Source organism: Aquarana catesbeiana, linkage group LG04 (assembly GCF_042186555.1).
Source record: "Aquarana catesbeiana isolate 2022-GZ linkage group LG04, ASM4218655v1, whole genome shotgun sequence".
Lineage (NCBI taxonomy): Eukaryota > Metazoa > Chordata > Amphibia > Anura > Ranidae > Aquarana > Aquarana catesbeiana.
Window position 1 is genome coordinate 150301980 of NC_133327.1, and position 12955 is coordinate 150314934.

Consider the following 12955-nt stretch of genomic DNA (forward strand, 5'->3'; position numbering starts at 1 on the left):
TGTGCAGAGTGGTAATGCAGGTGACAAGAATGTGCAGAGCGGTAATGAAGGTGACAAGAAAGTGCAGAGCAGTAATGAAGGTGATAAGACTCTTCAGAGCAAGCATGGTGGTAAGAAGAAAGTACAGAGCGGTAATAAAGGTGACAAGAATGTGCAGAGCGGTAATGCAGGTTACACGAATGTGCAGAGCGATAATGAAGGTGACAAGAAAGTGTAGAGCGGTAATGAAGGTGACAAGAAAGTGCAGAGTGTTAATGCAGGTGACAAGAATGGGCAGAGCGGAAATGCAGGTGACAAGAATGTGCAGAGCGGAAATGCAGGTGACAAGAATGTGCAGACTGGAAATGCAGGTGACAAGAATGTGCAGAACAGAAATGCAGGTGACAAGAATGTGCAGAGCAGAAATGCAGGTGATAAGAATGTGCAAAGCAAGCATAGTGGTAAAAAGAAAGTGCAGAGCGGTAATGAAATAAAGGTGACAAGACTGTTTAGAGAAGGAATTGTAAGAAAATAACCATTGTCGACTTCGCCATCTTGTACTCCGAGGCCAGATCAGTCACACGAATACCACGCCTCCTTCAGCTCGAAGGAGGAAATTATAGAAAAGCATGACTGTGGTATTTGTGTGACTGATCTGGCCACAGAGTACAAGATGGCGAAGTCGACAATCTCGACTATTTTGCAGATGAAAGCTGCCATCTAAGTAGCTGATGTGGCAAAAGGAGTAACGGTGTTAACCAAGCAGAGGACGCAAGTGCTGGAAAAGGTGGAAAAACTTTTGTTAGTGTGGTTGAATGAGAAACAGCTGGCAGGTGATAGCGTGGTTTGAAAAATTCCGGAAGAGAAGTGGCATCCAAAATGTGACAAGACATAGTGAGGCTTCCAGTTCTGACAAGGCAGTGCAGAAGCCTACAAGAAAAAACTTGCGAAATTCATGAAAACAGAAGGATATGTCGCTCAATAAGTGTTTAACTGTGATGAAACACGGCTCTTCTGGAAAAAAGATGCCAAAAAAAACCTATATCACGCAGGAGGAAAAAGCACATGCCGGGGCACAAGCCCATGAAGGACAGATTGACCTTTTTGCTGTGTGCGAACACAAGCACCGATCTGAAAATTTAGCCACTACTGGTGTACCATTCCCAGACAGCTCGTGCATTCAGGGAATAGAATGTGAACAAGGCCAGACTACCTGTCATGTGGAGGGCCAATGTGAAAGCTTGGGTCACAAGGCAATTGTTCATGAAATGGCTGCACAAGGTGTTTGCATCCACCGTAAGAGAATATCTTTCTGACAACCAACTGCCTGAAAGGTGCCTTCTTCTGATGGACAATGCCCTGGCACACCCTCCAGCATTAGTGGATGATATATGACTTCATAAAGGTCAAGTCCCGCCCCAACACGACACCTCTTCTGTAGCCCATGGACCAGCAAGTGATCTGCAATTTCAAGAAGCTGTACACAAAAGGCGCTCTTTAATCTCACTGGGGGGCATGTCCAAGATGGCGCTGTGAGCGGACACTTTCTTCTGAGCTCCGCCGGACCCTGAGCAGCCATCCGACCCATCAACACCAGAATCCCCTATTAAACTGCTGCCGGAGGTAGCCCAAAGCACGGATGGTTTGGGGAAACCGGCGGCAGGCCTGAACTTGCTCTGGGATGGCTGGTATCATCCCCTTCTCCTCCTGCCTGGCCCGCTCCACGAGGCGCCGGATCCAGCACACACGAGGAATCCGGAGGCTCAAGCCCGGCCTGTGGTGCGGGGCTTACAGTGCACTGAAGGCTTGGAAGGAAATCCGGAGTACACCACTCAGGGTCTAAACGGCGGCCAGACACCTCTGCCCCATCCGACCGGACCTCCTCCTCACAGAACCTGAAAGGCTGACAGGCATTCGGCACTCAGTGGCACTGCGTTCCCTGCCTGCACACCAGATAGAGAGCCCTGGAACCAGCAGACCTGGGACACCACACAGCAGACTCCGCTCAGGCTCCTCAACAGCCGCAGCCACCACAGCTCCACATGTCCCGATCTCCCCCCCACGAGGCACAGCTCACGGACCCTGGGCAGCAACAAGCCTTCAGAGTGGTCACAGAACAACCTGGATGAGGCGCAGCCAGTCGGGTGCAACGGCCGGTAAGGGGAAAAAATACAAATTCCCTTCCCCCTCAGAGATCCCCCATCCACCACCAGACCCCCCAACAGACCCCCGGGTCACCCGCAGCATGCACAGGGCATCACAGACAGGCCCAATGTCAGCCAAGGAAGCAAGGCTCGCCTGGCTAGCAGAGGTCATGGCAACCATAGTCACGTTACAATCCACACTTACTGCTAAGATAGAAGCTGTGCAGATGGACGTAGGCCTCCTGAGACAGGATATGGACAAGCTCAGATCCAGGGTAGCAAAAACAGAGCAGAGGGTCAGTAACACAGAGGACACGGTTGCTGAACACAGTGCAGCCCTTCACACACTTCAGACTAAGGTTAAAGCCCTGGAGTATAGAGCAGAAGATGCAGAGAATAGAAACAGACGCAACAACCTGCGCATAGTCGGCATGGCGGAGGGCATACAGGGCAACAATCCCATGGGCTATGTAGAAGACATGGACATGCTACGTAACCTTTACCTGATGCCCGCCTGTCTCCTCACAATGCAGTGGAACGGGCACACAGTTTCCCGCTTAAGCCTGGCCCCCCGGGTGCCCCCCCAAACATTCATTCTAAGGCTCCTTAACTTTTGGGACAGGGATGAGATCCTCCGTGCATCCAGATCAGTGAGGGAATTGAGACACCAAAACAACAAATTAATGATATTTCCCGATTACTCGGTAGAAATGCAAAAACTGCAGAAATCGTTTGATCACATGAAGGCTGCAATGATTACACGCAACATTCGATATAGTGTCCTATTTCCGGCTCGCCTGGGGGTCCAAGATGGAGAGACGGTTCGCTTCTTCACCTCCCCCAGTGAGGCATCTGCATGGCTAGACTCGCTGCCCCGTGAGCGACAACCGAGAGCCTGATATATTGTCCCTTTTACACCAGATCACCTCTAAAATAGCGGCACTGGCCATTGACAATATGGTCATATTGGGAGACTTCAATATGGTTCCCAACCTGAATATGGATAGGATGTCCGCAAGCGGATAATCCCACTCAGGTCTTGTGGAATGGGCTGAATTGTATGGCCTGGCGGATGTATGGCGCTGGAGGAATCCTCATTCCAGGGCATATACCTGTCAGTCCCCATCTCATAGATCCTTCTCGAGGCTAGATCTAGCATATTTGAACGGCCTAGCTCTGTCTAGGTTGGTGGACATCAAGATACTCCCCAGGGGTGTATCCGATCAAGCGCTTCTCCTGACACTGGAACTCTCCTTGGCTCCAGAAAATTTCCTGTGGAGATTGTCTAGGTTCTGGGTGTCTGATGAGGCAGTGGATAGACATTTCCAAGGGGCACTGCAGGAGTACTGGGGAGTCAACCCTGGAACGGCTAATGCACTGACGGTATGGGATGCGTTTAAAGCCTATATTAGGGGAAGATACCAGTCTATCATAGCAAAGGTCCGTAGGGAGAGAAGAGCTGACTTGGTTAGAGCAGAGAGGGAGGCTGACCTGCAGGAAGAACAATTTGTCAGATCCAGGGACCCCAGAGATTATAACACACTTCAGTCTCTGACTGGAGAGGTTTTGCGAATTTGCACCTCTCTCACTCAGAAGTTACTATTAGCACAAATACAAACATATATTTGAACAAGGGGAGAGGTCTGGGAGGTTGCTGGCCTGGTTGGTACGGAAACAAGCTGGAGGGATGTGTGTGCCCTGTATACAGGGAGACCTACTGTACGCCCCTGACAAAATAAACGACTGCTTTGCCTCCTTCTATAGTAGCCTATACAGCTCTAGGGCTGTATTCACCTCTGACATATTAACTTCCTACCTGGACCCAATCGACATCCCGGTCCTGACAGCAAAATACCGAGAGACACTGGACGCCCCTATAACCACAGACAAAATATTAAAAGCCCTTTAAAACTCTCCAATCGTGTAAGTCCCCGGGCCCTGATGGCATACCAGTGGAATTTTATAAACAATATGCTGAAGAACTGACGGGCAAACTGCATGCCATGTTATCTGAAGCACAGAAGCGGGAGGAGCTCCCAAGCTCCCTGAGTGAGGCGGTGGTGGTGATGATCCCCAAGCCCAGCAAGGATCCGTCCCTGTGTTCTTCATACCATCCTATTAATGTCGATGCAAAACTCCTAGCTAAAGTGTTAGCCATGCAACTTAACACGGTTATAACTGCTCTGGTGCATCCAGACCAAGCGGGATTTATGCCGGGGAGGGGAACAGACATCAACATAAGAAGGCTCTTCACGCACATGGACAGGGCACAGCTGGAGTCAGCGGGGGTGGTTGCGTCACTTGACGCTAAAAAGGCCTTCGACTCAGTGGAGTGGGAGTTCTTGTGGGGGGTACGTTTGAAGTTCGGATTTGGGCCAAAATTCATGTCATGGCTGAGGATGCTCTATGCCAGCCCAACAGCGAGGGTTCGCACAAACAGCGCTCTCTCCAATGCTTTTCCCTTTGGTAGGGGTACTCGTCAGGGCTGCCCTCTATCGCTTGTGGAGCCCTATATGCCGACGACACTCTACTTTACCTTGCGGATGCCTCACAAGATCTCCCCAATGTCCTTATGGAGTCTCAAGCAAGGTTAGTGTTCTCTCTTCATACTGTACTGTACTGTACTTTGTTTCATATTTTTGTGGTTCAAAAACATAAAAAAAGTTCAGAACGGATAAACCTGATTTACATTGAACCCTATGGGAAAATTTGTCTCAGTTCGTGAGCCAATTCGGTTCGTGACCAGAGATGTTTTACGAATTAAGTTTGTGAACCAAGGTATCATTGTACAGTGTAATGTGATTGGTGCACCTCTAGGCCATAGCTGGTATCCATGAAGCCTAGCCCGATGTATTCCCATATTGTTTACCTTTGCTTGTCCCTAATAGTTTTCAGAACACTGCAGAGCTTAGATGCTCCTTCTCAGCATCATGGCAGCATGCTGCACTCTTTCAAAAGTGACCCATATGCAGTGCAAACTCTTTTATCCAGGAGCATTTGCAGTACACACTCTCCAGAGGCTCGGCATTGCTGGGATATGGAAGGAGGGTGCACACTGTGATTTTGTCAGCAGAGGCCTACAGGTGTGCAAATTGCATTACACTGTATTTGCAAAAAAAAAGCACAGTGCATTTCAATATACTGGGGCCCATTGATTGCATGGGCTTTTTTTTCCAAGGTGAACTTGGCCTTTGAAAATCAAATTAATTGTTTGACTATGGTAACCCTACCTCCGTCGTTTTATGAAGCTCATGTAGTAATATTACGTAAAGCAGACAAAAACCCTTTATTTTGTTAATCTTGGAACAGCCCTGGCGGGGGCGGAAAGGGGGCCTAGCAGTACCCAGTTTCTTTAAATATTTCCTTGCCAGACAACTGTTTTTTTGCTCATTATTGGCTAAAGTCCCCTTTTGCTACAGTGTCCCTAGAAGCAGCAATCATTGGTTCCTTTGAGGCCTTGGTGCATAGAGGCCCGAGGTCCCCCTATTCGCTGACCTGTTCCAAGTGCTCTGTCCTCACAGCCTGGGATGTTGCTCATGGGTTGGGAGGTCAGGAGCTCTCCCTGTCTTTCCACACACTCTGTGGAAGAACCCTTATCTGGCTAATTTTTACTTCTATCCTGACCCTGTCTTGTGGACCAGGTTTGGAATTAAAACGCTCCAACACTTAGTCCATATTAGGACTTTGTTGACCTTTGATGAGCTTAAATCCTTATATCACTTGCCAAATATTCACCTGTTTAGGTACTTACAATTCCGGCATGCTTTCCGCGTCCCAGTTTGGGACTGACCTCCCTGACTGACCTTCCTGTCAGTTGACCAATGACTTTCCATCATTTACAAACTATTTCTGGAAATAGGTACTCTGTACAGCCAGGTACAACCATGTTAATCACATGGGACACTGCTGCCCCTGGGTTGGATAGAGATGACTGGGATGATATGTAGGAGGCCCCCTTTACCAGATTGGTAACAGCCAGCAACTGGCAAGGATATATAGAAATCAATCTTCTTCTTGCTGGTGTTGCTCATCCACATATATCCATTTTCTTGTCATTTATTGGGAATGCCCAGCTATTCAGTTATATTGGAAGGAGGCCCTGACTTGGATCATCTCAGTCACCACTATACCCATACACCCTTCTATTGAGCTTGGTGGATTTCCTAGCTCCCACAAATGACATTCACACTCTCCTTACCTTGCTATTATTTTCTGAAAGAAAGCTGATTATCCTGTCTTGTATAAAGACCACAATGCCAACATTGACAGCCTGGAAATTGCTGGTGAACAAGGCTCCACCCCTTTATAAGGCCACCTATTCCAATAGGGATGCACCTCTCAAATTTGACAAGGTTTGGGGTGGATTGATCTCCTCCACATCAACCTTCTCTGATTAGAGTTAATTGTGTCGTCCCTGTATTTTGGGTGTCCTGTTTTAACGCTCACTGGTCTAAGTATTAACCCTGTAGGTCATCTTCTACATTGTACAGTATATAACATCTGCTACTTAATCCTGGTACTTCCTTATCTGTGGAAGAACTTGAGAGGGGTCATCTCCTTTCTGTTTATCTTGACAATTACAAGTGAAAAAATTGGATTGTGGGGTATATTATTAAACATCTTATCTGTACTCTTGGATGGGGATCGTACTATACTAGTCACAAACTTTTAATTTTTTAGCCTGCCTTGTGGCAGACTTTTTTATTGTGTAACATGCTTAATTTTGTAAGTACAATTTTGCTAAAATTACAATAACAGAATTTGACAAAAAAAATCTAACCAGCTTTCTGTTCATTGAAAAGTGCATGCCCCAGGTCCCTGTTGTTTTAGTAAAAGATGATCTATGTGTAGTAACTCCATGGTGTACTGCCAAGTGGTCTAAAAATGGACAGGATTTTGTCCCCTGGGAGAACCACCACTGGACACAAGCTATAATGTCCATCACCATGGCAACAAACTGAACTTCAGCATCAAAAAGAATTTGTGACCGGGGTTTACCCACAAATAGTAAATCATGCATAGTTAATGTATTTTCAGTATATCAGTAATGTGCTGTGCTATTAATAATCTTAGTTTTCAACTTACAAAGTAAAAAAAAAAAACATTTATAGTTGTCTGCACAATACTTCATACTCATACTTCATACTTTTACTATCTGTTTTATATTTTAGAAACTCATGGAGCGTATACAGAACCCCGAGTATTCTACTACTATGGATGTGGCCCCTGTTATATTAGCTGCTCACAGAAACAACTATGAGATCCTAACAATGCTTCTGAAACAAGATGTGTCCCTCCCAAAACCTCATGCTGTGGGCTGTGAGTGTACCCTGTGTACCGCTAAGAACAAGAAGGACAGTCTAAGGCACTCCAGGTCAGGACTGGCACATAGTTGCTGGAGTTCAGCATGTGAAAGTTTCCTTTTAGCAGTTCTTACCACACTTACACTACACAACAGCATCTACAGTTCTTTCTGAGTCTTTTGAATGTGGACATTTATGTCAAAGTTGATGTGACGGTAATGTGTTCTTGGGTGTAATAGTAGAGAGCAAACCTGTAAAAATGTTTAGGTCTATGCAAGTATGTCATCTAAACATGTAATATGATTATTATACAGGATTTATATAGTGACAACAGTTTGTGCAGCGCTTTACAAAATAATAAAACAAGACAATATAGTTACAACATAGTTTAAGAGGGCAAGGAGGGCCCTGCTCATTAGCGCACACAATCTAAAAGGGTGGGGCAAGTAATACAAAAGGTATGTTACTTTGTAAGGTTGAGTTGTATGGAAGGTAAATATCAGTTGTTAGGTGGTGGCGGGATAGACTTCCTTGAAGAGATGAGTTTTCAGGGATTACCTAATAACAGACAGAATAGGAGACAGCCGTACAAGTTAGAGTAGAGTGTTCCAAAGGATAGGAGAGAAACTCCAGTCCTCAAGGAGCCCCAACAGATCATGTTTTCAGGATTTCCCTCAGATGAAACAACTGTGGTAATTACTAAGGCAGTGAAACTGATCAAATCACCTGTGCAAAATAATGGGAAGTCTGAAAACATGACCTGTTGGGGTGCCTTGAGGACTGGGGTTGAGAAACACTGTCTAGAGGTAAGCATGGTACGGAGGTGAGGAGGGGGCTAAACAGCAGGAGGTCTTGGGAAGAGTGAAGAGAATGGTTTTGGTGATATTTTGAGATGAGGTTAGGGGAGTAGATTGGGGAAGAGTTGTGGATGGTTTTGTATGTTGTTTTTAGTATTTTTATTTGGCGGATGATCAGAAATCAGTGGAGGGATTGGAATAGAGGGGTGGTGAGTACTAAACGGATGTTAAGGTGGATTAGTTTGGAAGCATTGATGATTGACTGAAGGGGGGGTAGGCTACTGAGAAGGGAGTTGTAATAGTTGAAGCGAAAGACAGGGAGTGAATAAGGCCCTTTGTGTTGTCATTGGTTATGAAGGGGTATCATTTAGAAACGGTACAGAGGTGAAGGTGACAAGATTTGGACAGTGATTGGATTTGGGCCTGAAAGGATAGGTCAAGGTCTTGAATTACATCTAGCACAATGGAAAGAGGAGAGAGAAGGCTAGCTGTGCTGTTGATCTTGATGGATAAATCAGGGGAGAGGGCATAGATAACACTCAGAAGCCATCTGCTAGGATTTTAACATAGATCTGTTCAGGTTTTGAATGTCCATCTAAGTCTAGGGTGGAAAATGTTTTAGCCTTCATGAGATTGTTTTAACATTTCTTTTTTTCATAAGAGCTTGCAAGGAGGATTAAAAAAATGTATATTTAAGGAACATTTTTTTTTTTCAATGTATTATAGATTGAAGGAAGTGTGTGGGATCTGTTTTCAGCAATGACTTATAGTGGTGAAAATGTTGCTAGTAGCTCTGGGAAAAATATTGCTTCTGAAAGAACAAAATGATGAGAGTTAAAAGTTTTTGAGTCTATTCCAATGACTGTGGAAAGATATTTTGTTTCATTTATTTCATTTATAAGACTACTGTGGAGGGAATGCTTTGTGCATTAATACATTATTTATGAATTATGATTGCCTCACTAAGTCATCTGGCAACAATTTGCACTGATGGAGAAGGGCCATGACTTGAGGACAGCTTTAATTTGCTACTGTTTGTTGTCATGGGGATCAGTAGTAGACAAAATGTGCAGACCCTTTTTGATGTTCATTTTTGATCTGATTTGGTAAAAGTGGCCTACACAAATTTGTTTTCTGGATAGTGCCTGCTTGCTATAGGTTACAGCACAATGCTGCTTTTTTAAGTGATAAAATAAAATACATATATGTAAGGGCAGTTTATTTTAGAATACATTTTAATATAATATATAATATAGAGCATTGATAAAATATCCAGAAAAGTTACCTAAACCCTGTCAAAAATACGGTACATCTTCAATTAAAGACTGAACCAATACAACTATAAAATCTGTAAAAAAAAGTGCACATTGCTTTCCAAAATACACTGTTTATAATATCTTTTGAAAGAAGGTTTAATCCAAGGTAATAGAAGTGTTGTTTAAAAAGATAAAAACCCAAAACCAAAAATGTAATATATTGCAACCTACGGGTCATTTGATGTGGCTGTGTTAGTTTTCACTTTGGCTATTGATCTTGCCAGAAATGCAGAGTCTTAGACATATCTGGACAGACATATCTGGACAGACATATCTAGAGACCAAAATGAAAAAAATAGCCAGGACTCCTTAAACACGGTTCAAAACAGAGGTGTTAGATGCATAGTGTTTAAGGAGTGCTGGCTATTTCTTGGATTCATACAGTGCCATCCTTAACCATGCACCCTTCTATACTGACTTTGGGTGACACTGCTGGACAGGATCTTGAATATTTGAAGTCCAATCTGGGTAGAAACCATGGTTCTCACCATAGATATAGAGGAGGAGTGAACATAGATACTCAGGGACAGGAAGTTTATTATACACAGGATTACCAAGTGAAAATAAAGGAAAAAAGCCTGAAAAAATAAAACAAATGCAACCACTGCAGGTAAGGACTCATAAGTGTCAATATATTAAATTTTTGCCTTTGGGTTTAGATGTTTCAAGGTGGTGGTATGGCAAAAGGATGCATAATATACAACTGTATCTAAAACAAGCATGATTTCTTTAAGGTTTCGACTTGATATTTATCGATGTTTGGCCAGCCCATCTTTGATTATGCTAACAGAAGAAGATCCTATATTGCGGGCATTTGAACTCAGCGCAGACTTAAAGGAGCTTAGTCTTGTAGAAGTGGAATTTAGGTAAGAAAAGTCTTAGACTATGTTATTGTTAAATCACTGTAGAATTGTAGTGAAATGAAGCTATAGTCCCTCAAACATTTAAAAATAATCAGTGAACTATACATAAAGTAGTATTAGCTGCTTGGAAACATGTACACATGAGCCAACGCACTTGTAGACTTATTGCAAATTGAGAATTTGCAATGCGTGTCAATTTGTGGCACACATAATTTTGTTATGACACTGGAAAACCTTCCTATCATCCCTAGCATCCTGATTCAAGACAGTGAGTTCCTGCTCTCTCTAGCAGCCAATCAGTAGGGGTGAAAAGAACTGGCTCTCTTCCATAAAAGAAATGTAACAGAACATCAGCCATTGTTGTGAGGAGGGAAAGGAGTTGCATAATAAAGCTTCTGCTAACAATGGCTTTCAGCAATCAGCATCATATAAGAGTTAGGTAACAATGCCAGTGGCATTCTGCATGTGGGATTTGCACAAGTCACTTACTATAGTTTCAAATTACCAATGGAAACTGCCCGCCTTCATTTTATTGTACTTGTTGGAAATTTTGACACATTTTTTAAATATTTTTTTATACCGACAAATACAGTTAAAGTATTCTGCTTCTCAGACTAGTCATCACAGTACCTTCATTTTGGCCATTTGCCAGATTGCTAACAAAGACGACTGCCAGCCTCTGTATTGTACTTTTTAAGAAAATGTACATTTTTTTGTGCTGACCTTTTTAAATCTGGGATGAGTACTGCCAACCAGCATACTATGTACTTTTCTGGCTCCTGTTGCAAAGTTGCTGTGGTACACATCCCCCTCCCAGCTGCCAAAACACAATAGCCAAATGTAGAAAACAAATCCTATACTTCTAGGGAAATAATACATACATAAATACATAAAAGTATTTTATCCTCCAGTCTTCTTCTTTACGTCATACTATTATTGTGTAGAATGATAAATAGGATGATGATCAGAATGGATGAACCACATCAGGGGAAAACGAGAAGGTAATAAAAGATTATACACCCAACTAATCTATCTGTTTTTAATGTATAATATATACATATAAATTATATGATATTATTATGTATAGGGCTTTTTTTTCATAGAATAAGTACAATCACTCACATTTGACCCTGCCAACTCCCCGCTTCCTTTCCCAGTTCTCAAGTTGAGAGAAGTAAAGTGGTGCGTGCAGGGAGCCACATCAAATGCTGGTTGTGGTCGGGACAAAGAACTGTGCATCGCAGAGGGTGCATGGTTCAGGGATGCATAGAGCACAGAGCTCATGAGTGCATATCCCTTAGGACCCAGGGCTCAGGAGTGCATAATGAGGCAAACAGACAGTGCTTCTACCTCCACTCCACAATATGCTTAATAGCATGCATCGGTGCTCCAGGTGAAGGCTGCTGTAAGCCCAACACATGAACAATCCTATACCAAAGCCTGCATCCCGGTACAATCCACAAATAGATATCCTTCATTCATGGGAAACAGAAGATGAGAGCCACACAGAAGGCCATCGCATTTTGGCCACATGGCCTTAGTCATGGCTAACCAATTCATGGATAGTCATGACTAAGCCCTAGCGGCCCAAACGTGTTGGCCTTCTGTGTGGATTTCATATACTGTTCCCCATGAATAAAGGAAATCTTTTTGCGGATTATACTGAGGTACCGGCTTTTCTATAGGATTGTGCATATTGCGCAGGGTTCAGGAGTCCACCATGCACATGGTGCAGGTTTCAGAAGTGCATATCATACAGGGTTTAGCAGTGCGTATTGTGCAGTGCTCAGGAGTGCATATTGAATAGGGCTAAGGTGTGCATTATGTGCAGTGTTCAGGAGTGTGCGTATCACTCAGGACGCAAGAGTGCACATTGCACAGGGTGCAAGGTCCAAGAGTGTGTATCACACAGGGTGCAGGGTTCAGGAGTGTGTATTGCACAAGTGCGGGGCTGAGAAATGCATATTCCACAGGGTGCAGAGCTCAGGAGTGCATATTGTGCAGGAAACAGGACTCAGGTGTGCATTTTGCACAAGGCACAGTGCTCAGGAGTGTGTATTGTGCAGGGCTCAGGAGTGCATATTGTGCAGGAAACGGGGCTCAGGTGTGCATTTTGCACAGGGCGCAGGGCTCAGTAGTGTGTATTGTGCATGGCTTAGGAGTGCGTATTGTGCAGGGCTTACGGCTCAGGATTGTGTATAGCACAGGGCACGGGTCTGAGGAATTCTTATTGCAGAGGGTGCAGTGCTCAGTAGTGTGTGTTTTGTGCAGTGCTCAGAAGTGCATATCACGCATGGTGCAAGGCTCAGGAGTAAGTAGCACAGGCCAGTTGTACAGACAGAAATTACCATCCCAACTCTCTTCCTGCAGAGCTTTCCTGCCAACACTCCTAGTACAGAATAACCCCTCCAATACCCCCAATTTGTGTGCAAAATACACAGAAGGCTGGCTGTCCAGAAACCACAACCCTCCCAAAATCCATTAAAACCCCATTTTGTTAAAATCTACAATTCTCCAACAAAGTACATTTTGGGTCCAATGAGCTCAAAATAT

General features: G+C 44.1%; 1 protein-coding gene across 3 annotated transcripts in view; it reads left to right on the forward strand.

Annotated features, from left to right (window-relative positions):
• Positions 1–12955, forward strand: part of TRPC1 (transient receptor potential cation channel subfamily C member 1) — a 214791-nt gene that overhangs the window by 34858 nt on the left and 166978 nt on the right. For all 3 annotated transcript variants that reach the window (XM_073625879.1, XM_073625876.1, XM_073625877.1), the window contains 2 exons: positions 7295–7497; positions 10274–10405. In XM_073625879.1, coding sequence (XP_073481980.1) covers positions 7295–7497; positions 10274–10405 — 335 coding nt within the window. The remainder of the gene's footprint in view (positions 1–7294; positions 7498–10273; positions 10406–12955) is intronic.